The sequence below is a fragment of the Gopherus flavomarginatus genome, chromosome 14 (assembly GCF_025201925.1).
Source record: "Gopherus flavomarginatus isolate rGopFla2 chromosome 14, rGopFla2.mat.asm, whole genome shotgun sequence".
Lineage (NCBI taxonomy): Eukaryota > Metazoa > Chordata > Testudines > Testudinidae > Gopherus > Gopherus flavomarginatus.
Window position 1 is genome coordinate 40,462,482 of NC_066630.1, and position 26,445 is coordinate 40,488,926.

At 51.9% G+C, this 26,445-nt stretch overlaps 1 protein-coding gene across 6 annotated transcripts in view; it reads left to right on the plus strand.

The window, feature by feature from the left end:
- The window catches only part of ST3GAL2 (ST3 beta-galactoside alpha-2,3-sialyltransferase 2), a 95,030-nt gene that overhangs the window by 51,667 nt on the left and 16,918 nt on the right, over positions 1-26,445 (plus strand). For 3 of the 6 annotated variants that reach the window (XR_007769269.1, XM_050922437.1, XM_050922435.1), the window contains exons 2-3: positions 15,918-16,002; positions 22,658-23,963. Coding sequence is in view for 5 of the 6 variants with exons in the window: in XM_050922437.1 (XP_050778394.1) it covers positions 23,634-23,963 (330 nt within the window). In the remaining variant the exon portion in view is untranslated. Of the gene's footprint in view, positions 1-12,093; positions 12,314-15,917; positions 16,003-22,373; positions 22,501-22,657; positions 23,964-26,445 lie in introns of those variants that run through there. The other 3 variants (XM_050922436.1, XM_050922438.1, XM_050922439.1) reach the window with 3 other exon arrangements.

A 26,445-nucleotide genomic window follows, 5' to 3' on the forward strand; every position in this document is an offset into this window, starting at 1 on the left:
AAAAACAGCAGAAAATATCCACCTCCCCTTTCCATTTCTTATAAGGAGTCTTGAAGTTTCAATCTCCTCAGTGTGATAGATACACTTGCTTTGATCTGCTTAGCTCTTGGAAGTCCAGGGGCTCCGGGCTGCTGGCCCCATGCTGCCTGGGATCCCCACAGACAGCTCTGCTCACCATTAGGGAATTTTTTTCCCAAGAACCCCTGTAACACTTCACAAACCCCAGTTTGGGAACCACTGCTCTAACTCTTCTCCTTCTCACAACACCCTGCTCCACAGCTATTAAACAGCTTGAATACAAATTTCAAATAGAAGAGAAGCTAAGAAATAGTAAACTAACCAAGTCCTGTACCACATTGTAACCTCCAGTATTGGTATTCACACTGGGAGAAACACAGGCAGAATTCCCCACTGTGCTTCACTTGCAAACTCTTTAATCCGTTCAAAACATAGAACTCAAATTAAATCCAGTCTCAGTTTAAATGGAGTCTCGGCAGGGGCAGCTCTAGACATTTTGCCGCCTCGAGCACAGCGTCATGCCGCGGGGGGTGCTTCGCCGGTCCCGCGGCTCTGGTGGACCTCCCGCAGGTGTGCCTGCAGAGGGTCCGCTGGTCCCGCGGCTCCACGGAAGCTGCGGGACCAGCGGACTCTCCGCAGGCATGCCTGTGGGAGGTCCACCGGAGCCGTGGGACCAGCGACCAGCAGAGTGCCCCCTATGGCATGCCACTCCATGCACGCGCTTGGCGTGCTGGGGCCTGGAGCTGCCCATGAGTCTCGGGATCCAGTAGGAGGAGAATGTTCTGCTGTGTAACTTAAAGGATGCCACACGGTTTTTAAGTTGTGGGGTTTTTTGTTTGCTTTTTTAACACAGTAGTTTTTCCAACCCTTGTCTCTTCTACCACACGCCCTACGTGGCATCTCCAGTCATGGCCCCAATCCAGCAGAGCACTCGTGTAACTTTACATTACATTAATAGCCTTTTATTGACAGTCTCATGCTTCAAGTTGATGCTCATGTTTTAGTGCTTCTCTGTACTGGGGCTGGCGGTTGGTATAGTATCCGCCTGCTGTGTCCTTGGCATAGCACGTTTACTTGCTAGAAACAATGAGTTTCACAGTTTGTTACAGCTTCATTGTTTGTTTTGCTTTTCAATTCTCCACACAGGAAGCAGTCTTGCTATTTTGTCTTCGAGTGATACTTTTGGCCATACTTACAGCTTTTGAAAGCCGCTTTCCCTATCTAGGCAATATCAAGTTTGTATCCCTGTTTACTTCCCCACTGCAGCCTCTCAGCACTGGCCGTGTGGCAGTCGTTTCATGAACCGCAGCCTTGTGGGGTTAGAATAAAATCAATAGAATCACCTTTTCTTTCCTTTTTAAGTAGGTTTGCAGTGTTTGTTTGCTCCCAAGGTATGAGAGAGACATGGTAATATCTTTTTATTGGACCAACTTCTGTGTCGTTGGAAAGCTTGTCTCTTTTGCCAACAGAAGATAGTCCAATAAAAGATATTACCTCCACCATCTTGTCTCTCCTCTTCCTTTTTTTTTTTTTTTTTTTTTTTTCCCCTGGCACAATCCCATCAAGTTAAAGGCAGCTAAAATCTCATTTTGCTCTCTCTCTCTCTCTTCCACTGGGAGGAGAGTCTTTCACCACTTCTTTGTAGTTTATTTTCACTTTAGGCAAACTGCTTATCTTTAACCTCTTTTCCATTGAGAGTCCAGCAGTGAAATGATCAGTTAGTCCATAACTTCCTTGTCTTATATTTCTAGTTCTGCTATTTCTTTCTGCTGTGTAAGACAAGATTCAACTCCATCCTGTAATTGATGTAATTCTCCAGCCTTGAAGAGGCTACTGTAACATTTGATGCTGCTTTCTACAAGACTCTCCCAATTAGTTACACTTGGTGAAATAAAACATTGAATAGAGGAAATGGCTCCTTCCCGTACAGTAACTCCAGTTACCCTCATAATGAATTTACTCTGTCCCAGATCCTCAGCTGGTGTGTACTGGCATAACACAATTGAAGCTAGTGGAGTTGTGTCAGTTTACACCCACTGAGGATTTGGCCCAATGGTACTAAATCAAGAGACTTGTTTAAGCATATGTTCCTTCTGCAGTGCCCATGGAAGTGCACAAGAAGGTCTTAAATTGGACAGGCTTTCCTTCTGAATCCTGCTTTCCATTAGTCCAATGGAAATACCCAATAATACTGCATAAAGTTTGGGGTCCTGATGAGGCCTCACCCTGAGGATACTGGTACAGTCTCTTCTGAATAGGGGCCCAAGAATCTCAGAGCAGGCTATAGCATTTCCGACCAGTCCCTGGGATGTCTTCGTTGGGAGCCTGTAGAAGAACTAAGATGTTAAGCCACAAGCTCGTACTCTTAGCACATCGCCTACCTCACAAACTTATCCCAGACCCTGGTATCCTCTTGGAAGAATTCCAAGAAAGAAGAAAAGTTGGCTTATCCAAGGTGTCTATTGTGTCCATGTGATCTGAATATTGAAGGAGCTCATGAGAACTTTGAGCATCTCTCCAGTTTCCCTATCAGACTAGGTGTAACATGTTCATGGCTTTTTTGTGAGCATATTATAACCTAAGACCCGATTACAGCTGGCTTCTGGAGACAGGCAATATGGGAGACTCCGAGCTGTTGGGAGTTCAGTTATTCTCCTTCCTGATTTCCCACGCTCTGTTCTTCCATAGAGCAAGGCCTTGCTAGATGGGAGGACTTGCCTCTCAGGGTATATCTACACTACCTGCCGGATCGGCGGGCAGCGATCGATCCAGCGGGAATCTATTTTATCGCATCTAGTCTAGATGCAATAAATTGACTCCCAAGCACTCTCCCGTTGACTTCTTCTGTACTCCAGCTCGGCGCAGGCAGAGTCGACAGGGGAGCGGCAGCAGTCGAGTCGCTGCAGTGAAGACACTGCGGTGAGTAGATCTAAGTACGTCGACAGTTATTCATGTTGCTGAAGTTGCGCAACTTAGATCGATTTCCACCTCCATCCCCCCACCCCATGTAGACCAGGGCTCAGTTACCCTGGTGCTGCTACCCCTCCAGTGTTACACAATGCAGTGTCGGCAACTCTATGCTGCTGGAAGAACATGGCTTCTCTAGCACCTATGACCCTGTTGCCCAGATCTACCCTCCAATCTGCACCTTGCTTCCCAATGACCACACTGGGGATTGTGGGTGTGGATTGAGGGGCAGAAGTGGAAGATTTATTTGCATTGCAGTAGCCCTGTTGTTCTAGGTGTTCTGAGGGGGGCGGGAAGCGTGCCTAGACCCTGCCTCGAAGAGTTTATGACTGAAGTAGAAGGAGCCAACAGGCAGATGGGGAACACGAGGTGCTGGTGAGATGGCTGTGACACGTAACAAGCCGTGGTCGCATCGCACACCGTAGCTACGTGCTTTGCCGGCATGGTGGTGGAGGTGAGTTTGACGGAGAGATGTGGATGACTGCCTTGCTGACTCTGGCAGACTCCTCCTCCCAGAATGTTAACTAGCAAGTGCCATAATGCTTCTGGGGGGAGTGTTTTTATCCTCATCTGAAGGGTGGGGAAACTGAGTCACAAAGGTGCAGTGACTCCCCTGAGGCCGCCAGGGAGTTGGTAGCAGAGCTGGCATGGTAACGTGAAAACTCCTGGTTCTCTGTCTTGCGCTTGGTCCATAGAGGAATTTCCTTTGGGCTTACTGTGACATGGAAGAGCCCATCCCTTTCCGATGTACGCATGCTCTGTCTCCCTTCCTCCCCTGCACAGATCCCTGCACAGGCCCTGAGCTACTGGACTCCACAGGAGAGTAGAGGGTAGGGGTAATATCTAGGCCAGCCCCAGACAGCTGGTGGCTTGGCATTCCCTCCCTGCCCAATCTGAATTCTCTCCCAGCTCAGACCAAAGTATTCCTTATGCTCACCAAGGAAGACGCTTTCCACATGCCGCACGCTCGACTGAGTGCTGCTGAGTGCAGGAGGGTCGCCCAGCTCCCCTAGGCCCATCACAATTGTATCAAAGGCCCTGGAGGCTGAGGTCTAATGGCTTTGCACTGCCTGGCGTTCCTGGAGGCTGTGGCCTCCATCGCCTGCTAGTTCTGCACAGCTGCGAGCTGGCTGCCCTGTGTGTCCCTGGATGGCCTCTCCCTGCATAGCATTTTAGAGCGCTCTGCGGCCAAGTTGCTATGGACACGTTGGGTGATCTCTCTTCTGCTGCCCCTGCCCAGGGCACTGAGGAACAGGTGAAAACACGGGAGTTGGCCCTGTTGATTTCCCTGTCATGCTTCAGTAGAGAGCCCTTCCCGACACCTGTGACACAGATACTGTTTGGCTAGAGCCTGGGAATGACCCAGGAGAGGATGTGAGGGGCTGGGGCTGAGATTCAAGGTTCATCTCTTCCAGCATAAAAGAGCAGGCCCCTTCAGATCTGGGAAAAGGGCTGGGAGCCAAACCAGAGAACCTGCAGGGTGCCGTCCTTGCTGCCTCCCTGGGAGTGAGTGACTGGTCTTGAGGGGAGGAGGAGGGCAGACTCAGCCAGACAGACCCAGCGGGCATCAGTTTCCAGCCAGATTGAGACTGATCCCAGGGTGGATTCGTCTGTCCCTGGGAGGGACCCATGTTCAGTCAAGCCCGATGGTCTGGCCAGGTGGTCCCTCTGGATACTGCTCGGGAGCCAGCTGTATGTTCTGCCACTGCTGGCCAGTCCCTGCTGATGGATTTCATACCCCACAAATCCTTGGTGAGAGGGCTGTAGCAGAGGTATAGAAAACATCTCCTGAAACTTATGCAGGGCCCGGTACACCAGTTCCCACTCCTTCACTAGTGAGAGAGGGCTCCTGGAGGGGGATTTAGCTTACTAGCTCTGATTCACCAGTACATGTCCTCCTCTGAGATCAGAGAGCAGCAGGATGTCCTTCTCCATGAATTATTCCAACCTCTCAGCCTCGTTTTAGTGAAAATATTTCAGATTCAATCCGATGAAATCCAAAATAATAAGGGGTGTGTAGCCCTGGCTTATATGAATGGAAACGGATCAGTCACAGGCCTGACTAGAACATGGATAGACGAATTAGGCTACGTTTATATTAAGAGCTAGCGATGGGATTCCCTGAACACAAGAATGGTCTGACCAAGCGTGGCTAATGGTCCCTCTAGCCCAGTGTCTTGTTTTCTGATAGTGTCCGGTGTGAGATGCTTCAGAGGAAATCAACAGAACAGGGTGATTGAGTGCTCCATCCCCAGATCCAGTCCCAGCATCGGGCAGTCAGATCTAGGGATACCCAGAACGCAGAGTTGTGTCCCTGACCGTCTTGGCTAATACATCAGTCATTGGCTATCTTCCATGAACCCAGTTAAACTTTTGGCCTTCACAACATCCCATGGCAATGAGTTCCACAGGTTGACTGTGCGTTGTGTGAATTACTTCTTTTTGTTTGTTTTAAACCTGTTGCATATTTCATTGGGTGACCCCTGGTTCTTGTGTTATGGGTAAATAAAGGGTAAATGACACTTTTTCTCTGCATCGTTTGTGATTTGATAGAGCTCTATCATATCCCTCCCTAGTCTCTTTTTAATCTCTCCTCATATGGAAGCCGTTCCATATCCCTAATCATTTTTGTTGCCCTTCTCTGTAATTTTCGAATCCTAATATAATTTTTCCAATTCTAATATATTGCCAATATTAGGACTGGAAAAAGCTCACATTCACATGTTCGCGCCAGCTCAGTGAGAGCTATAATAAGTATAAACAGTAGCACCAGCAATGCCAAAGCCATGCCAGATCCATACCCACCAGTTTCAGGTGGATCTGTATCTGGCAGGCTAAGCTGTGCCACCACTGCCACCACCCGTACTATGGTGGCTACACTGCTATTATACTCCCTGTAGGGAGGCGCCCTGGCTCCCCGCCGTGCCTGAGAGGGACGAGCCAGAGCAGGTGCCTCGGTGGGCAGAGTCACTGCCGCCTGTCCCCGCCCTCTGGAAGTCAAGGGGCAGGATAGGAAGTATAAAAGCCCGGCCTCAGCACTCGGTTGGCTGCAGGCTGTCGGAGAGGACAGACGCTGGTGCCCGAGCTCCTGCCGGGCCCAGCCTGCCCCGCGCTCACTACCCGGAGGAGCGCTGGCCTGACCTGCCTCAGGCCCGGTATCCGGAGAAGCTGCCGGAGCTTCCCGCCTCCCAGTATCCAGAGGAACCCACGGTCTGGGACCCGCCGGACAACGCCAGCGGAGGACAGGTACCTAGAGAGGGGGAGACTGGAAGTGGCCCGGGGGTAGCTGACCCCAGTCTGGCTCCAGGGGACCCAGAACCAATGTCAGTGTGTTGCGGCCAGGATTCCCCACTGACTGCAGCGAACCCTTGCCGCTGCTAGGGCCCCGGGCTGGGACGCAGTGGAGTGGGAGGGCCTGCGTCCCCCCTGCCACCCTTCCAAGGGTGGCAGACTTCCCCCTCTCCCTGGCCAGAGGAGGCCTTCTGTATAGACTTACAGTTTAAACTGCTGCTCAGCCCCTGCCTAAGAGTCTGAGCCTGAACTGCTTACTGCCCCGCCCTGCCCCAGGGCCCGGCTTTGTGTTTGCTCAGCCCTGCTGACAGGCCTGAGCCTGAACTGCTTACTGCCCCGCCCTGCCCCAGGGCTGGGCTCATAGACTTTGTGTTTGCTCAGCCCTGCTGACAGGCCTGAGCCTGAACTGCTTACTACCCCGCCCTGCCCCAGGGCCCGGCTTTGTGTTTGCTCAGCCTGCTGACAGGCCTGAGCCTGAACTGCTTACTGCCCCGCCCTGCCCCAGGGCTGGGCTCATAGACTTTGTGTTTGCTCAGCCTGCTGAAGGGCCGGGATTCTGCCTTGTTTACAGACCCTCTATTCCCTCAGCCCCTGCTGAGGGGTTCGGCCTACACGGACTGCTGCCTGTAGGGAGGCGCCCTGGCTCCCCGCCGCGCCTGAGAGGGACGAGCCCCGGCACTGGACCCTTACACTCCCATTATCTCTCACTGAGCTAGTGCGTACACGAGCAGGGGCATTGCACTCCGAGCTTGTAGTGTAGACGTAGCCTTAGAGTGAGCGGTGGTGTAGTCTCTCCCGAGAAATCAAATTCAACAGGTACAGAAGCTTTCTAATATAGGACTTCAAGGGAGTGGAGGTGAAATTTAAGGACTGGTGGACTATTATGAAAATCTGGGGTACAAGAGCTTTTTTTAGATGCAGAGATTACCCAGTAGAAATGGGTAAAGAGAAACGGTCTAAAAACATTCAGTCGGGGAGAATTTCTGCTCCTCAGAAGAACAGGTTGGATGTTGGCCTATACCTTGTTGTGCATGTGAAGTCAAGTCTCTCAGTCCCATAGGGCTAACCATTATAATCCTGGGGAAAAGAGACCTCATTAATTATAAAGCCCATGGAGCTCTGTGCCAAGACAATCTCTCAACGGAGGCCTGAGATGGAATGACCACATGGGTCTCATCAAGGATGTGTAAAGACTCTCTTCTCAAGATGGTCTCCTGAGATAAGCACATCTCAGTATTTGGAAGGTACGAGTTATATATCCCAGTTTGATTTAATTTTCCTCCAGGAAACTTAGCTAGCCAAGAAAGGGACTTTATCTCTCAGACTTTGAATCCATTAACACTGGGTAACTCCTGTTGCCAAGCCTTTCATTTTATTGTTCCAGATAAAGTTGTTCTAAGAAGCCTGAATGTTTACTTGTCTTCCTCTTGGGGTATCCTTTTATAATGAGTCCCTCTGGGCAGAGCTGGACTCGGTTATGGAAAACTACCCATTAGCTAATGTTGTTCTTCTGAGAGACTTTAATGCTCGACTGGGAATGAAGAAATTCTTAATCTTCCCCAAAAAAACAAGGAGTCCTTGTTGCACCTTAGAGACTAACACATTTATTTGGGCATAAGCATTTGTGGGCTGGAACCCACTTCGTCGGATGCATGAAGTAAAAAATACGGAAGCAGGTATAAATACATGAAAGGATGGGGGTTGGTTTACCAACTGTTAGGTCAGTCTAATGAGAGAAATCAATTAACAGCAGGATACCAAGGGAGGAAAAATAACAGAAGTACTTGTGGCACCTTAGACTAACAAATTTATTTGAGCGTGAGCTTTTGTGGGCTACAGCCCACTTCATTGGATGCATAGAATGGAACATATAGTGAGGAGAGAGAGAGATATACACACATGGAAAGATGGGAGTTTTACTTACACACACACACACACACACACACACACACACACACACACACACCATGGAAAGATGGGAGTTGCCCAACCAACTCTAAGAGGCTAATTAAGATGAACTGTTGTCAGCCGGAGGGGGGGAAAAAACCACTTTTGTAGTGATGGTTAAAAGAGCCCATTTAAGACAGTTTGACAAGATACTTAACATGGGGGAAATAGCTTCATTGTGTGTAATGAGAGGAAAAATAACTTTTTTGAAGTGGTAAGAGAGTGGCCCATTACGGACAGTTGACAAGAAGGTGTGAGCAACAGTAGGGAGAAATTAGTATTGAGGAAATTAAGTTTAGGTTTTGTAATGACCCAACCACTCCCAGTCTTTATTCAGGCCTAATCTGATGGTATCTAATTTGCAAATTAATTCCAGTTCTGCAGCTTGGGTTGCAAATTTTCAGTAATCCTAAATAGCTTTTGCTTGAAGGTGTTGAACAGCAGAGGATGCAGTGCTGCTCAGGGCCATTTTGCGTTTATCTTAGTTAGAGGCAGCAGTTCAATAGGTTATTGTAGTTCTGATTTTTCAGCTGGTCCTGTTTCTCTAATTGCGCAGTGGCTTCTAAACTGGGTAGTGATTCCCAGCTCCTTGGGTTGATCTGTCGTTCAGTTGTCCCCTTTCTACATGGGTTGGGGGGACAAAGCGTGTTCCATTCTTGACTTAGGTGCACATTTTCTAGTTTCTAACATCCTATTACTCTTGAAGAGCCAGTTACTGGAACTTAAAGATGCATGATACACCCATCTACCATTTACTGATTGGTGGGGCGTTTTTTGTTTAAGATATGATTTGGCTACTAAGCAAAGAGATTCTCTTCCCATCCAAGATAAAATAATCTGGTGTGATCTGTATTGCGCTGGTTAGAAGAAACCCTCAGATTATTGCAATGTCTATTAGAGAAAGGGGCTTACCAGATTCCATTAGGAAATTGGTTATTTTTAGAAAGAATGATAAAGAAATGGTTTAAATAGAAAAAAGTTTGATCATCAAAGGGCCCGTTGGAAGGGATTTGAACTTGCTCTGCTGAGAAATTATCTTTTTAGTATTGTGGATGTTGAAGGTGTGGGGAAGATTTAACGTAAATATTGAAGTTCTTATCCCTAAACGTTGTTGGGAACGAGGTGTTTTTTTTCCGCTCTGTTCTTTATGATGCCAATCCCATCACATGGTCTGTCGATGGACTTTCCCCGTCATGGTCTTCTGGAATAGCTGCACGTCTCCATATAGATGATGTCTATAAGGATACTGATGGGCTAGCAAAATTATTTGTTATAAATAACAGATTTCCCCTGCATGCCTCTTTTGTGGGTAATGTCCCTCTACGAAAGAAGGTGATAGAAATTCCCTGGGTAATTAAAAGACTAATAGGATGATAGAAGTGGTCTTTAAAATCTATTCCAGATCCCCGCTCCGGGAGATCTGAGCACTGGGCTGAAAGTGGAAACCTTTTTTGCTGAGGAACAAGCCAGCTTTAAGAATCGCCACTCAACTATAGATAATAGTTTCCTGCTCTCACATTTGGTCTATAAACATTGGTCCCCCAAGGGGGATAAACTTCATTGATCTTTGAAATCAGCTTTTGATGCTGTTGACACAGGTCATCTCTGGGGGAAACTCACAAGGGATGGAGTAGACCGTTTGGAGAGCCTTTCATGGCCAAACCATGGCCCAGGTTAGGCTAGGAGGGAAGGGTCAAGTAAGTGACCCTGTTCTTGTTACAAAAGACACATATCAGGGGTGTTTACTGGTCCTCTCCCCCTCCTTTTTTTAATTTTCTATCAATGAGGTCATTGCGCTATTAGAGGAGGAGTAAGATTTTTGCCCCTAAAATTGATTCCAGCAGTGTCAGTCCTCTGGTCCGCACATGACTGCGGTGCCCCACACTTGGGTCCGAAGCGTCTATTAAGTGACTTTAGCACTTTCTGTCAGCAGGAGCATATGACTAAAATACCATTGTAATACTAAAATAATTACCTTCCGCTGTAGAGCAAAGTTTGTTAAACAGTTGATGATAATTGTATTGAATGGGTCACGTCCTTTTCCTTATCTAGGTATTTTGCTTTTACATATACGGGTGAATGGGTTAGACATACAGGAGACTAAGGGGTGAGCCTTCCATGCAGGCAGGTTTCGGTTTTGTTATGTGCATGGCAATAATTTGATGGAGAGCAACACAAATACAGAGGGTTCAGGGTTCACGTTTGTGCCCCATGGTGTGGAAATTTGGGGCTGAAATGATCTTGGGTCATTAGAGGCCGTGCAAAACTTGCGACTGCTGTAACCCGAACCATGCCCTGGCTGCTGTGTGTAGAGCAGGGGTGGATGAACGTTCTGTTTCAATCAGAGCATTGTGCCTCTCGATTCTTGGCTATGAATTTATATCCGCTACCAAGGCAATGGCTGGAGGAACAGCCTAAGTCTAACCCTTAAGGTCCCCTGGCTTTGCAAGCCCTTCGAGCTCTGCATTCTTGGAGTATTTTGGGACTAGACTTTGGTCAAGACTTTTAAGAAAGTGAAAAGTCTAATTCGGCTTAGAGCTGAAAATATTTCTAAGCCACTGGAAATGGCAGATGTTAAGGCAACAAATGTCTCCCTTGGTTAAAGACCTTCCCTAGATTTGAGAAATACTTGAATGCTGAAGAATAAGCCAGGGCAGAACCTTCATTGCTCTCTGTCCTCAAACAATGAGGTGGGTTTATTTTGAAAGACGCAGTGCTGGCTTTGAGAGCCACGTGGGTTTGACCAGGTTGACGATTTGCCACGTTACTTATTAGGCCATCTCTTTTCCTATTCCTCCATATCTCACGGCTATCGCCCATCTTGGTCCAGAAACCTTTTGCCTCATCTGCTCAAAACAGAGCTCATTGATTATGGAGCTGTAATATTTAGGATTATACAAGCATTTTTTTCCTCTTGGCAGTCGCCCAGGTAAAAACAAGAAAAGAATTTGTGTGAAGTTAATTTTCTGTAGAGATCAAATCTTCTGCAGAATTTTTCTTTGTGGCTTCACTTTTTTTTTAATGGGGTGCATGTGGGTGGGTGGGTGGTGGTTAGTGTAATCTGAATTCAGGAGAAGGGTTGAATCTGTTTTTTGTATTGCAGCAATTTCCTTAAATTCGTCCTGATTCCATTGGAACATTATGGCTAATTCCTAAGATGCTAGACCAATAATTCCCTCGAGCGGGGAGTTCAGATCCTGCCCTCCATATCACCACTTGTCCCTTTCCTTGAATCCAGACTCCTTCCAAGTGCAGCCTCCAGCCCGTGCTTCTCTCTGACGATGTCCTCCAGTGTCCCTTGCAAGCTGGCCCCCGTTTGGGGATGTCAGTCCCCTCTGCAGTGGGATGAGGACAGTCTTCATCTCCTCTTTAACCCATCCTGGCAGGGAAGTGGGGGCTGCATGCTGAGGAGGAGCTGCAGAGCTCCAGCTGTCCTGGCCGCAGTCAATGGCCATAGGACTAACAGGGAGTTCTGTCTCCGTCCAGTCTGTTCCCTTTGAACCCCTGGGCCAGTGCCGTGGGCTCTGCCTGGCAGAGGGTGGGAATGTTTTGAGCATGAAGCGGTGGCTGAGCCCCACCCTGGCTTGGCCGCCCACATGGCTTCTGTGGCTTTCTCTTGTATTCATAAATCATTTTTAATGTGATTAAAATAAATGCCGATTAGGGCTGCGTGAGCATATTCCAGGAACTTACAGGCCTGCTGGGGAGGGAGCGAGAGAGGCAGATTTCAGCTGTTCTGCAGAAATAAAAGCTGATCGGATCAGCGGTATTAGCATAAGCCTTTGTGCCAGGAGCAGAGGAGATCATTAGAGCTGGAGATGAGTGCTGGGGGGGGCAGGCGGAGGGGATTATGGATAACGGGATATTGCCTCGTTTGATCTCATGTGGGGCATCTAAAGAATGTCCAAGGAATCTAATTTGGGCAGCCTGGATCCAAGCCAGCCTTCTGACCGGATAGTGACTGCTTCAGGGAGTGGGTGTGTGAGAAGAGTTAGGACTATGATCCCCACCCAACAGGTTCAGTGTACGGCTGGATCTCTGGCACCGGGACTACAGATGCCCAAGAGCTGCTGTTGGAACCTGATCGGAGGTGAGCGCAGGTGGTCTCCTTCCTGTTTTTAAGGCAATGGGCCCCTTTCCCCTTGTCTAATGCTTCGGAGATGCTAAGTATCCACCAGGTTCTGAGTGTGGTAAAGAAGCCGACTGCCAGTGCCCGTGTGTGATTCCTGGCAAGTAGCTTGCGTTGATGTCCACAGGCACCCTATGTCCTGCCCCAGAACTGGATGGACTCTGAGAAACTAAGACTCTGCTCCTTTTTGGGGGCCAGGTGCTGGATACCAGACCATAGCCAGGAGGCTGCTGGCTTCGTAGCACATGTTCTTGAAGGCATCTCGTGGAAGAGGTCTCTGATGTTCTTGTACTTCTAGCTGTGGGACAACAGGCCAGGAAGCATGTGGGGAAGGGGCAGCTGACTCGGCCCTGCCTCTGTTTTGAACAGGACTGCTGCTGAGCTTGACCTGTAGGGGAGGTCAAGGCTTCAGTGCTAGGCTTGTAGTTGGACAACGGGGGCTGCAGCATTTCTGTCCCTTCCCCACTATCCCCTGCACCAAACGATTCGCTCAACAAGAGATGGGGCCATATGGCTTTAGCTCCTTTGCGCCGGAGAAGGGTCTCAAGGAGGTGCCCATTGCAGCTGCCCCTCCATGCCTGTGACTGAGAGGGGGCTTCAGCCAAACAATGGGGTCAGGTGCATGCAATCACCCTGCGACTCTCTTGTGGGTGGCCAGCGCTCTGCAGGGTGGTTCTCCTTGGCGAGCAGATTTCACCAGAGGGTATTGATGGCTTGTTCTGCCTAGCAAGTTCCTAGCCCTCTAGCAAAGGGATTAAACAGAGTCCGATGTCTAGCGTCAGAGCACTGGTAAGATCCATCAGCGAGATTAAATGAATTTGGGAGGAATAACTGGTTCCTAATCTGTTTTTAATAAACCTGGTTGAGAAATCCTAGCTCCAGAGCACTTTATAAACCACAGAGATGCAGCAGTTCCTTCTCCAGGACTGAAATGAAACCACCTCTGGAGTGGAGCACTAGAGCTGGTGCACAGTGACACGAGACCAGTGTTTAGGCCTGGAAGTGACCTACTGTGACTGCTGGGGAAATGCATTCACCCTGGCAATCCCCATACTCAGAGGGCATATGGCAGGGGATTCTACTCAGCCACAGAGTGGGTCAGGACCTTGCATCAGGTCACATTTATTTTTGTGTAAATGTCTTAATTTCTCAAGTGCTCTAACAAAACTCTAGCTGTGATTCCATAGGTCCTATGGGACACAGCCCCAGCCTGCAGGCTGGAGCCTTGCTGGGGAAGTGTGGAGGGCAACTGGAGTCTGATGCCCCCTGCAGCTTTGTTACCCTCTGGGCTATTGTGGGCTGGAGGAGAGGAGAGACCCTTGCAGACTAAACAAGCCCTGGCTTTAGCTGGAGGCAGCCTGGCAAGCAGTCACGCTTGCCCAGCACTGGGAGGGTGTTGCAACAGCTTGTTGACAATCCAATCTGGAAATGACCTTGTCTCTTGTTTAAATTTCCGAAGATCAGCGGCACAAAGAGACTCTACCCAGTGTCCTGGCCTGCAACCAGGCCTCTGATCTGAATAGCACAAGCTGTCAAAGCCGCTCTCCCTTCCCTGGGTCTCCTATATGTACAGACACTGCATGGACACTATCAGCTTGGCATAGGTTATCGCGAGCTGTCCGCTGCCGTGTTTTGGTGAGAGCAACTCTCTGCCACCTTGCAAAGGGCCCCTATGAATCTTGCAAGAAAGATGGCCTGATAGGAGCGGAGGGGCTGAGCTGCTTCCAGGAGATTATCACAGGCTGTGATTTATAAAGGCTTTCCAGAGATAATGGCCTCACAATGCAATTGCACCTGTTTGGAACAGCTGTGTGCCTCAGGAAATGCTTCAAGGATTGGGCTTTAAATGATCAGATTCTTAGCAGGGCCATGTCCCTTTTTAAGACACTGATTCCTTGGCTATTTGTGCTGCCTTCCCTCTCTGCCTCTTCTTCAGCTCGGGTGATTGGGGGGTGGGGGAGAATGAATTAGTCCCCCCCCCTTCCAGATCTCATGCACTAGCACAGTGCTGTGATATTTGGCTCACTTGCTGCCACGGGATGTTTTTCCTTTGGAATCGCTCTTTAAATCATCTCATTTGAGGATTTCTGTCGATCTGGAGCTTTTTATTGGTGTGTTTCTTACAAAATCTCAATTGGGGCCAAGGTTGCCTTGCAAAGCTGCACAAAGCGCTCTGCCCTCTCGTTCTGGGCCAGCCCTCCTGCTCTGGGGCTCTGCATGCCAGAGAAGGGTCGGCATTCCTCTGGGCTGAAAGTGCCGTTGAGGCAAAGCACGTTCCCTCGTGCCAGTGCCATCCCGTGCCTGGGGAGAGGTGGTGGGAAGCATCTGGCCGATGTGCCCACATCCTGGTCACCTCACACTTGGGGGCTGCGATGGGAAGAGGAAATGGGGAAATATTATTTCTGGCTTTCTAAGGAGCTCTGCTCTAGTATTTGCTTGTAACTGAGCCGGGGTGCTGGCACATCCTCCCTTTTCATTTGTATTTACCTTGTTACAAGCGGCATGTCCCCAGAGCAGGAGCTAGGTCACGGTGCAAGGACTGTGGAAGAAACATCATGGCCATGGCAAGAGTTGGTGCCAATACCTGCAACATGGACGATGCTGGCTGGTTTCTGAGGTGACACTCTCCTCTCGCCTTGTGCAGGAGAGCTAGAGGGGAGTTCTTGGAAACTTGCCAGGGACCCCCGTAAAGAGAGCAGCCCACATCTGATGGGGAATCACAGATAATACCTTCTCTTCGGGAAGTCCTGCTCCTGATGCGGTGCTCACCCGTTCCAAGCTCCGTGTGCTGCTCCAGCCTTGCCCAGAGGTGGGTGGGCAGGGTGGCTGGAAGGAGCAGAGCTCCTCTGTGCCAGCTCTGGGTAGACTGATGCACAGAGGGGTGCTGTAGGCAGGACTCCAGGGTCTGTGTTTCTGGGGCCCCCTGGGTCTGGAGCCCTGTTTGGAGGGGCCACAGCTGCTATTCCAGCCCCTAAGATGAGGCTGGGAGTTGGCTGGTGAAGTGATGTGCAGACCACAGAGGGAGAGCAAGGGCCCTGCCCTCAAAGGGGTGGGACCGGACTACGTTCTGCACACACAGTCACTCACTTGGTCGCTACGCAGGGAAGGATGAACTCTGCCGTGGGGACGGTGGCCATCCCATGGAGAAGCCAGACCAGAGATCTGCCGCAAGAGCAGCCGGGGGCGAGGTCTGGGCCCTGACAGACGCACGTTCCATAGCCAGGCATTGCCTCTCCTCCTGCTCCCAGGAGCTCGGCCCTGGGGACTGGCAGACAAAGCCTCGTCACTGATGGCAGAACTGAGGGGAGGACAATCTGCCTCTGAAATGACTCTGGGCCCAGTTAGCTCAGTGGCTCTCAGCTATGGTGTGAGCACAGCGTGGCCTGTGAAATGAAGCAGAGAGCTGGGGAGGGCTGTGTGTGGGATGGGGGCACTGTTCTGGTGGGAGAGGACATGGTCTCGGCCCTGCACGGTGGCAGAGTTGGAGAGCCATTGGGTTAGGCCTTGAGAGAACTGTGGACCGCACCAGCTGGCAGCCAGCACTGATGCTGTTTTTCTGTCGCAGGGAGTGGAAGGGTTGGGGCCTTGCACGAAGAGCTGCGGGAGTGAGCAGGTGGTCAAATGAATGGATAGAGGAGCCACCTGAGGAGGTGAGTGAGATGGCTGGGGCTGTTGGGAGGGATTCAGTCTGAACTGGCTTCCCCCTTCTCTCTAGTTTGATTCGTTTTGGCTCCAGTTCACATGCTCCGTGTTTAAACACAGGCCCCGATGCAGGTTCCCTCCTGCCCAGGGAAGCTGTGATTCGTTGCTGTGATCTGAGGCGGGGGTTTGTTAGAGTAATGAGGTATTAATCCCTGAGAGAAATGATGGATCCCAGAAAATGTTGCCTATGTGAAGGCTGCATCCCATGTGCCGGACAACCACTGCCTGGCGCTGCACATGCCTGCTGTGTGCTGACCTGTTGCAGAATATGCCGTGGCCTGCCTGGGTCATACACTGTTCATCTGCCTCTAGGTCAGAGCAACTACATCTGCAGCATGGCTTCTCTCTTCCTTTCCCTCTGCAAGCTGCCTATGCCTCTCGCTCCATGTCCGTCTGGCGTTGCTGGAGTGGAGCTCCTCTTGGCTTGCGTAGCCCAGTCAAAAGCAGGTCCTTGGGGAGCCCAGCGGAAGCAATTGGATGTGAGAGACAGCTCCTCAATACGTAGCTTTCAGTGCTGGGAATGTCAGAGTCCAAGACTAGCCTGGCGAACCCTCCTGTACTGCTAGCCCCACTGGCTTAGGTGGGGGGCTCCTTGTATGAGCTGGGCTCATAGCTGCAAATACCCTTTCCGTTATGGTACCATGGTGACTTTCTGGACTATCAACAAGGGTGTGTGAGTCTTTAATGGCTGAGAAATCAAATGGGAGGAAGAATTTAATCAGAAAAATGTGACTGACCATTGGGAATCATTTGGGGCTATTAGGCGTCGAGCGTGTTCTCAAACAAGGAAGAAGGCTGTACTGGTTTAAAAAAACCACGACCTGGTTTAAATGGGAAATGAAGGCAGCTGGATATATAATGGCAGCAAAAGGGAATTAATAGTAATGAAGTATAAATCAGATGTTAGGAATTGTAGAAAACTGCCACTGACCAAGCAAGATAGTGGAGCGGCTGCTACAGGACTCAATTTAATAAAGAATCAAAGGGGGGTAATGTAACGAATGCAATCAGCCAGGGTTCATGGAAGATAGTTTTACAGGATCTAACTTGATAGCTTTTTTTGGATGAGATTACAAGTTTGATTGATAAAGGTAGTCGTGCTGACCTGCTATACTCAGACTTCTGTAAGGTATTTGACTTGATACTGCACATTTTTAATTAAAAAAAAAAAAGATGATATCATGACACATTATGTGGATTAAAAACTGGCTAACTGATAGGTCTCAAAATGTAACTGTAAATGGGGAATCTTTGAATGGGTGTGTTTCCAGTGGGCTAGTTAGTATTTTTATTAATGCACTGGTGGAGAACATAAGATCATCACTGATAAAGTTTGCAGATGACACATTGGTGGTAGATAAAGAAAAGGACAGGTCACTGATTCACAGAGATTTGGCTGGCTTGGTAAACTGGGTGCAAGCAAACCCCATGCATGTTGATATGGCTAAATATAAATGTGTACATGTAGGAACAAAGAACGTAGGTCATGCTTACACATGAGCAATTCTATCCTGGGAAGCAGGGACTCTGAAAAAGATTTGGGGGTTGTGGTGGATAATCAGCTGAACATGAGCTCCGAGTGTGACAGTGTGGCCACATGTGATCCTGGAATGTGTAAACAGGGGACTCCCAAGTAAGAGTACAGAAATGATTTTACGTCTGTATTTGGTACTGGTGCAACTTCTGCTGGAATCCTGTGTCTGGTTCTGCTGCCCACAATTCAAGAAGGATGTTGATTAAATTGGAAGAGGGGTCAGAGAAGAGGCATGAACAATTAAAAGATTAGAAAACCTGCCTTATGCTAGATTGAGCTCCCTGAATCTGCTTAGCTTAACAGAGATGGTGAAGGGATGACTTGATTATAATCTACAAGTATCTACATGGGGAGCAAATATTTAATAACGGCCTCTTCAGTCTAGTAGAGGAAGGTTTAACACAATCCAAAGGCTGAAACTAGACCAGGGGTAGGCAACCTATGGCACGTGCGCCAAAGGCGGCATGCGAGCTGATTTTCAGTGGCGCACGCACTGCCCAGGTCCTGGCCCTCGGTCTGGGGGGGATCTGCATTGTAATTTAATTTTAAATGAAGCTCCTTAAACATTTTAAAAAACTTTATTTACTTTACATACAACAACAGTTTCGTTATATATTATAAACTTATAGAAAGAGACCTTCTAAAAACGTTAAAATGTATGACTGGCACGCGAAACATTAAATCAGAGTGAATAAATGAAGACTCAGCACAGCACTTCTGAAAGGTTGCCAATCCCTGAGCTAGACAAATTCAGGCTGGAAATAAGGTGTAATTTTTTTTTTAACAGTGAGAGCAATTAACCATTGGAACAATTTGCCAAGGGGCGTGGGAGATTCTCCATCACTGACAATATCTATATCAAGCTCGGATGTTTCTCTAAAGGATCTGCTCTAGGAATGACTGTGGGGCAGGTCTCTGGCCTGTGTTATGCTGGAGGTCAGGCTAGGTGAGCATGAATAAGCCACTTGCACTGGTATTTTCAGAGGCTCGTTACGGTCGCATTGCCTCTTCTGAGGGGATGGGTAATGGGGATAAAGTGCCTCCGACCTCTCAGTGGCCAGTCTGAAGTCAGCCTAGCTTGACCTGGAGGAAAGCTGTGGCTGTCTGGCTTCTAGGTAGCTTATGATTTCACGGAAGGTGGGGTCTTGATGCTGGGACTTGCAGCAAATGCCACCCTTGGTACCTCCTTGCTGTTGGGCTCAGCTCAGAGGGCACGAGATTGCTGTGGAAACTGGTGGATCCCTCTAGGGAGGGCTGTGACCCATTGCTGGGGGTAGGAGGTGCAGCGTGGAGGAAACTGAAGTTGATTGGCACATTGTGTCTGGAACCCGTGCTGGATGTGGTCCATGGAATTCCAACCCCATCTCTGCCGGGCTGCGCATTAGGGGACAGGCTGTGATGGTGCTCTCAGCAGAGCTTTTATTCTATGGTGACTTACCTTAGGATCACATTTCAAGTGGGACATTCAGCCTGTCCCAGACAGGCAGCCAAACACACAGCAGCAGGGGTTAGCTAAGTCCTGAGTGCCGGAACAGGAAATAGATCAGAACTTCCTCAATAAACACTCAGCACGGGAACGTGCAGGAGTGAAGATGATGAACTGGAAAAGGAGCTTAAACTCCCTTCCTCGTATGCCCATCGATAGCTGTGATCGCGGGTGCCAATCGAGAGTACCAGCAGGTCCCACAAGTGCTAGGTTTTTCTCATTCCCATTCTGCATGGGACATTCCTGCTTTCATCCCATTATCCCATCTGCTCTGGGCTTGGAAGCCAGGATCCAGCTGGGATTTCCAGACCTTGTCTCTGGCAGCAAGTCGCACGGCTCCCGATGATTAGATGGGCTGTCCACAGGCCCACTCCTGCCTTGCCAGTGAGTGGGCTGACGGGGAGGCAGGCCTTAATAGCCGAGATCTTACCAGCTGTGGCTCACTACCTGAGGTTGCCCAATGTGGTATCCAGGCCTGGCAGAGCGGGGGATGTGTCTCCTGGCTCACTGCAATGAATGAATGTAGGTCTCCAATAACCCATGCACTGAATTTGCCTTTAAATTCCCTGTGCTGCCAGTCGATCGGCCTGTAAGGCCGCATTAGGGTAGGAATCGAGAGAGGCACTGCTCACCTTGGCACTGCTGCCAGGCAGGCAGGCAGTGCAGTGGAAAAGACTGTCCATCTTCTGCTTGGCTGGGTTTGTGAGCAATTCACTGCAAGCCTTGGCAGGCTCTGCGCACCTCTGCCTCCGACAGCACTCGGGGCCTTGGCTCTCGCAGAAGGCTCCTCCCATGTCCTTGCACAGTCCAGCATCAAGGAAAGTAAGAGGCAGCAGGACTCAGTGCTGTGGGAGGCTTTTCTGAAAGGTCATGTTGCCCACTGCTCACAGACGGGAACTGCAGTTCACTAGGTGAGAAGCGTCCGCTTCCACAAGAGACTAGGCAGGTATAAATACACCCCCTACTGGCCGCCTGTAGGCAAACACATGAAATGAAATTCTATCCCAGGGGTGGGCAAACTTTTTGGCCTGAGGGCCACATCTGGGAATAGAAATTGTATGGGGGGCCCTGAATGCTCACAGAATTGGGGCTGGGGTGTGGGAGGGAGTGAGGGCTCTGGTTATGGGTGTGGGATCTGGGGTGGGGCCAGAAATGAGGAGTTCAGAGTGCAGGAGAGGGCTCTGGGCCTGGGTGGGAGGGCAGTGAGGGCTCTGGGGTGGGCCTGGGGATGAGGAATTGGGGTATAGGAGGGGGCTCTGGGCTGGGACTGAGAGGCTTGGAGGATTTGAAGGGGATCAAGGCTGGGGCAGGGATTTGGGGTGTGGGGGGAAGCTCAGGTGTGCAGGCTCTGGGCAGCACTTACCACAAGTGGCTCCCGGAAGCAGCAGCATGTCCCTTCTCTGGATCCTATGCGGAGGCATGGCCCAGCGGCTCTGCATGCTGCCCTGTCCACAGGCACCACCCCTGCAGCTCCGAGTTCCTGACCAATGGGAGCTACGCGTTCAGCACTTGGGGTGGGGACAGCATGCAGAGCAGAGCCTCTTGGCTGCCCCTACACATAGGAGCCAGAGGAGAGCCATGCCGCTGCTCCCCAGCAAGCGCCAGACCCCGCTCCCCTGTGGGAGCTTGAGGGCGGGATTAAAACGGCTGGCGGGCCAGATCTGGCCTGTAGTTTGCCCACCTCTGCTTTATACAAACCCCTGTGTATCAGTTTCCTATGGATACGTGCTGGCTGAGCTTCCCCAGGGAGGGGCGTCACACCAGCCCAACAGAAGATCTGCACTCCTTCAGCACGGTCCATTGGTGAATCTTCTTGGGGGCAAAGGGCATCCTTGTACAGCACCTGGCACCGTTGGGTGCCGGTCCGTGACTGGGGCATCTGGGTGCTCTGGTAAGATGCTAATGAATTGTACCAGTGATTTACTTCACAGATAGAAATTCTCTCACATGTCCCCCTCCCCAGTGCGGGTTGGTGGGAATTACTCATCCCTAGTGCTTTGGGGGCGGCCTGTGCAGGGAGTCCACTGGCAGAGCTGGGAATAGAACTCTGGTCTCCTGATGCCCCAATCCCTCCCACACACCTGCACCTTCACCACTTGCCCACCCTTCCTCTGGTACCTACCTTGCTCCTGTCACCGTGGTACCTGAGCATCCCCTGTGGTTCATGTGCCTATCTTCACACGGCTCCTCCCCCTGTGGAGGCCAGGCCTGTTGTCCCCATTGCACAGACGGGGACCTGAAGCATAGACCAAGCCGCTTGCCCACAGGAAGCTGGTGGTGGTGGAGATTGAGGATCAATTCTGTAGCATCCCAGATTGGCTCCTGACCCCATTCTCTTCTCATTGCTGCACATGGCCTCCTGCATCTCTGAGGAGAACGCTCCCTTCTCAAATGCAGGAGGAACTGGACTGAGATCACCCAAAGGGCTCTGTGGTGCGGCAGCCACTGACGTGAGCCAGGCTTGAACTGGCCACCTAGAAGTGAAAGGGCCTAGATGCCATTGCTAATCCTGAGCCACGCGGCCACCTTAACCCTTGCTCATCCCTCCCTCAGCCAGTCCTGAGCTGTTCTGTGCATGGGCAGCACCTTCCCTGGAATGATCTGTAATCAGAGCCCTTGGGGACGCAATGCCTGCTCGTGGCAGTGGTTGCTCTGGCTTGACCTGGGGCAGAGGTGGTTTGTCCTGGCAGGCCTGGGTTATGCCCTGCTTCTGAGTGTGTATAGTCCCTCAGGTGTTGCAGTAGGGGCCTGAAGAGCAGCCTCCAGGTGGAGCAAAGAGAGGAGTGTGAGGAGCAGGTTCACATTGTGTCCCAGCAAAATCCATGGAGGGTAGGTATCAAAGAGCCTCTAAAGAAGTGTGACCCACCCCACAGACTGCCGGTGGGGGCTGCCCTTTCCACCCTGACTGTGGGGCCCTGCGCAGCATCTCCCAGGGGCTGTTGTGACTGCACTGACCTTCTAGAGGTGGTCGTGAGCTAGCCCAGAGAAGCAGCGTTATATCTTTGCAGGTTGATGGCATGGCTCTAACCTGAGCTCTCGTGGCTCCAACAGGACCTGTGGGGTCTGGGCATTGGGAAGGGTCTCCAGGGAGTGAGTGGCTCATCTTGACTGTGGAAGCCCTGGGCCTCTCCAAGCAACTGCACCTAACCATGCAATCTCTCTCGTGATGGGGGGTCAGAGGGGGATTGACTCACGCAGTGACTTCCAACCTCACTGTGCTTGTGACCGGTGCCAAACTGAACAAGAGACCAGGCAAAGTGGTCTCGAAGCAGGGGTGCCCCTTCCTCTTCTCCCACCAGAGAGGACCTGGCGTACCACGGCCGTTCAGACGGAGCATGAGGCGGACTGGGAGAAGGGGACATGTTTCAGGACTCTCCCTGACCACTCAGAGATCTTCATCTAGCTTCTCTGCTTCACCAGCCCCAGGTGGGCTGCTGGGCTCTAGCTGCCCCCTGGCTGAGTTTAGGCTCATGGTGGCAGTGGCTGGCTCTGTGGGGTTTAGCAGTTGAGCTTTTTTTAATATGCTATTTGTGTTTTTATGTTTTTTTTAAATCTTTTCTCCCCTATCCCTGTCCCCTTGCAGTTCCAGGGCTTTGTCACAGCAGAAGCTCCTCCAGCCGAGCGGCAGGGGAAGATTGCCAGGGGATTATTGAAAGGCCTACGCAGCAGGGAAGGCCGGCTTCCGGAGACATGAGGGAGGCTGCAGCTGAACGCCAGCTGGCGGTTCCTGAGAGCATGTGGAAGGGCTGAGCAGGAGCTGCGCACACAGCCCGGGGGCAGGGCGGGGAGCTGTCGAGAGACCTCCACCGAGCTGCAGCTGTTCCCCGGCCCTGCTACAGATGTGGAGCTCCTCAAGAGCTCAGCTGTCTCCCAGGCAACTAGAGCCAGGGAGGCCCCCTCAGTTGCGAGGAGCCGCTGATGGAAAGCAGCAGCCAACCAGATGCGGGCGAGGCGCAGTGGGAACCTGGCTTTCTAGCCCCTTACGCAGAGTCCCCCTGAGATGCGCTCTTCTTCCCCGTCCTGGACAGAGTCTTGCAGCAGGTGACCGGCCGACAAGGGGCTAGATCCTGGGTCTGCGCGCACCAAGACTTGCTCCTTTCGCTCCCCGGGCCAGCGGAGCTTGCAGGAGATGAGGAGCACGGCTCCCCTTTGGGGCCCAAGGCAGAAGGGAGCTGTTTGCCCACGAGAGACCCAGGCTCCTGTTGCTTGTTAATCCAGGGCTTGGGGACTGGCAGCCGGACTTCCAGCAGCTCCCTCGCTCCCTGCCTTGGCTTGTAACGGAGCATCTGGGGCCTAGCTGGGCTCTGGGCATTGAGAGATGTGACTGCACCTGCGGTTATTAAAGAGCCCCCAGGGAGCTGGACGTGTCGCTGTGCCAATCTCCAGTGTACTTCCCCCGTCTTGTGCATCCCCCCCGGCCTGCCCTATGCCCTGCTGCCGTGGAGAGGGTGGGCAGCGTACTGTCGGCACAGGCCGGCTGGCACGTCAGCAGCGGACCCGGTGACCCCACCCCTGCCCCTGGCCCCGGCAGGGTGGTCCTTTCCTCTCCCCCCTCCACCATGAAGTGCTCCCTGCGGTTCTGGTTCCTCTCGACTGCCTTCCTGCTGGCTTTCGTCATGTCACTTCTCTTCACGTACTCACACCCCAGCATGGCCTACATGGACCCCGGCAGCCCAGGAGGCTTCCACCGGGTCAAGCTGGTGCCCGGCTACGCCGGCATGCAGCGCCTCAGCCAGGGCGGGCGCCTCGGGGAGGGGTGCGCCTGCCGCAGGTGCACGGAGGACGCAGGGGCCTTGGCGTGGTTCACCAGCCACTACAACAGCAACATCTCCCCGGTGTGGACCAAGGAGAACATGGACCTCCCGCTGGATGTCCAGAGGTGGTGGATGGTGAGTGAGCCCCTGCCAGGGGGCCGTGGGTCGGTGGATCTCAAGCACTCGTGCTGGGAGGGAGGGAGTCTCCTGCATCCCTGCAGTTTGTCTCACCCACCCAGAGGCTGCACTGCTGCTGGACAAGCCGCGTTCCTTGGCCTCCCGGGAGGTCTGCTCGAATGACTGACCCGCTCCCCTCTAGGGGCCAGAGTCTGCTGGCGGCCTAGTTGTAACCTGCCTGCTAGGGCGCATCCTCCATTGGCTCTCAGGGCCTCCCAATCAGACAGGCCTTGGCTGTCTGGCAACGCTGGTCCTGAGCCCCGCTGGGCTCCTCCTAGCTCATGCTCCTGCAATGATGCAATCTCCCAGGCTGAGCACTGCCTCAGTGACCCCTGTGCAGCCCCATTGCCTTCCCTGGGGCTGAGTGCACTGAACAGAGGGTGGAGTTTGGGGAAGTAGGGGCAGTCCCGTGTCTAGCCTGCAGGGAGCAGTGCGGTCTAGTGGTTAGTGCACACAGCACAGCTGGGAGTTAGACCTGACTCTCCATTGCCCACTTCTCATCAAGTCACTTTCGCCAGGGAGCACAGCTCTGCCGTTCGGTCCTGCCAGCACTGGTGTAAAATCACACCCCTGGGCTCCCATCCCAGCTCTGCCACTGACTTGCTCCCTAGCCTCGGGTGAGTCACTCTTCTGGCCTCTGTTTCCCCAGCTTAAAATGGGGTGAAGCTCACCTCACAGGGAGATGAATCTATCCATGGAGGGGAGGGGACACCCCGAGAACGTCAGCTCGCGGGGGCTGAAGACTCCTCTTTCCCCCCCTCCTCGGCCCCCAGTTCCAGTGTGTGCTGTCGAGGATAGATCCCCTCTGCTCTCTGTGTATCAAGTAAAGATCCCGTCTCCCTGTTACCCTGGACAGAGAATCCTGGCACGTTCCTGGCGCAGACGGTCATGGTGCTCATGCAGATGACGGGGGCTGTGGGAGCACCTGCTTAGGTGTGAGGCAGATGTCCTGAAACCCAAATAAGATGCCAGGGATTGAGGGGATCTCTGCTGCTGGTGTTGCTGCCTGTGCACAGAGAGATTCTTTTCCATGGGAAGGGCGATGCCAATGTGAAAACGAGGCTTTTTAGATCTTGTCCTGCTGCCTGCAGCCGCCCTGCTATTGGGTGCTGTGTGCCACAGGCAATTTGGGGACTCTGACATGCAGATGCCTTGGTTCTGGGTTTCAAGCCAGCTGTCCAGCTTGCCACCTGTCCAGGTGCCCACATGCAGCTGCCAAGATGGGGGGAGGGAAGCTGCCGGTTGCCAGCTTGTACTTTTCATTCTTCCAGAAGTGCCAAGTGCGTGTAGCCATTGCTGAGCTGAGGGGGCTCGGTGCATCTGGGACCCCATGGACCAAAAGTAATTGTGCCCAGAGCAGCCTGGCCAGCCTAGCTTGCAGTGGGGCCTGGCAGCTACACCCCATTCCCAACGGAAGGCTGCATCAGCCTCCTGCATCTCGCCCTGGCTGCTGTCTGGGAACTGGCTGGCTTGTTTTGGGAGGGTGACCGGGTCTCTCTCCGCAGCAACAGCAGCCTCTCCTGCTAGGCCTGTCCCCTGGCGCCTGAGCTGTGCAGGACCCGGGGGTGGGGGCGGTGTTCCTGCTCTTCACACTCTTCTCTTTGCTCCATGTGCAACACTGGCCTGTACTGGGAGGGGGCTGCCCCATCCCTCGTGGCAGGGCCATTAGTTGATGTTCCAGGTTTAGTAACCAAGAGGTGGCGTGGAGACAGAAGCCTCTTGCTTGCCAAATAACTCTGGGTAATGAGCCCTGTCTGTCCATGGGATCGCAGCCTTTCCTGCCTGTTGCTGCACGGCTCTGTGCGTAGCTTGCTGGGGCTGTGTGCCGGAGAGGCCGCTATTGCTTTGGCACAGCCTTGGCTGGTCCAGCTGCTAATGGAGGGGCTCAGGCCGAGCGAGCAGAAGGAGATCTTAGCTCTCGTCCTTGGGATCTCCCACGTCCTTTCCGGGAGTCCATGAGAGCCCCTGTGCTCCCCGCCTGTCCCCATCAGTTGTGATGGTGCATGGGCTCTTGATCCGCCACGAGGGGCTCATTCTGTTACCCCCACCCAATGCTGGCTCCGGGCACTAAGAGCCCTGCTCCAGTGGCTAAAAAAAAAAGTGGATAAACTCACCTCGGCCCCTGAATGAGAAGTGGGAAAGCTCCGCCTCCCCCACTCTCCCTACACTAGCCCTGGATTTGCGGCTGGCGAACGGGTAGGGCTGGGTGACGTTTTTCAGCTGGATGGTTTATTGGCTGAAAAAGGCAGTTTGTGGCTGACCCAAGTATTGGTGAATTCCTGCCGAGTTCCCTGAATCGCTTCCACCAGACGGGAGAAGCCGGAACGTTTCCTTTGACCCCTGCATTTAGTTTCAAGTGTGAGCTTTAGCCCTGTGGGTAGGGTACTCACCGGGGAGTGGGGGTCTGGGTTCATGTACCGCCCCCCACTGCTGACGTGGA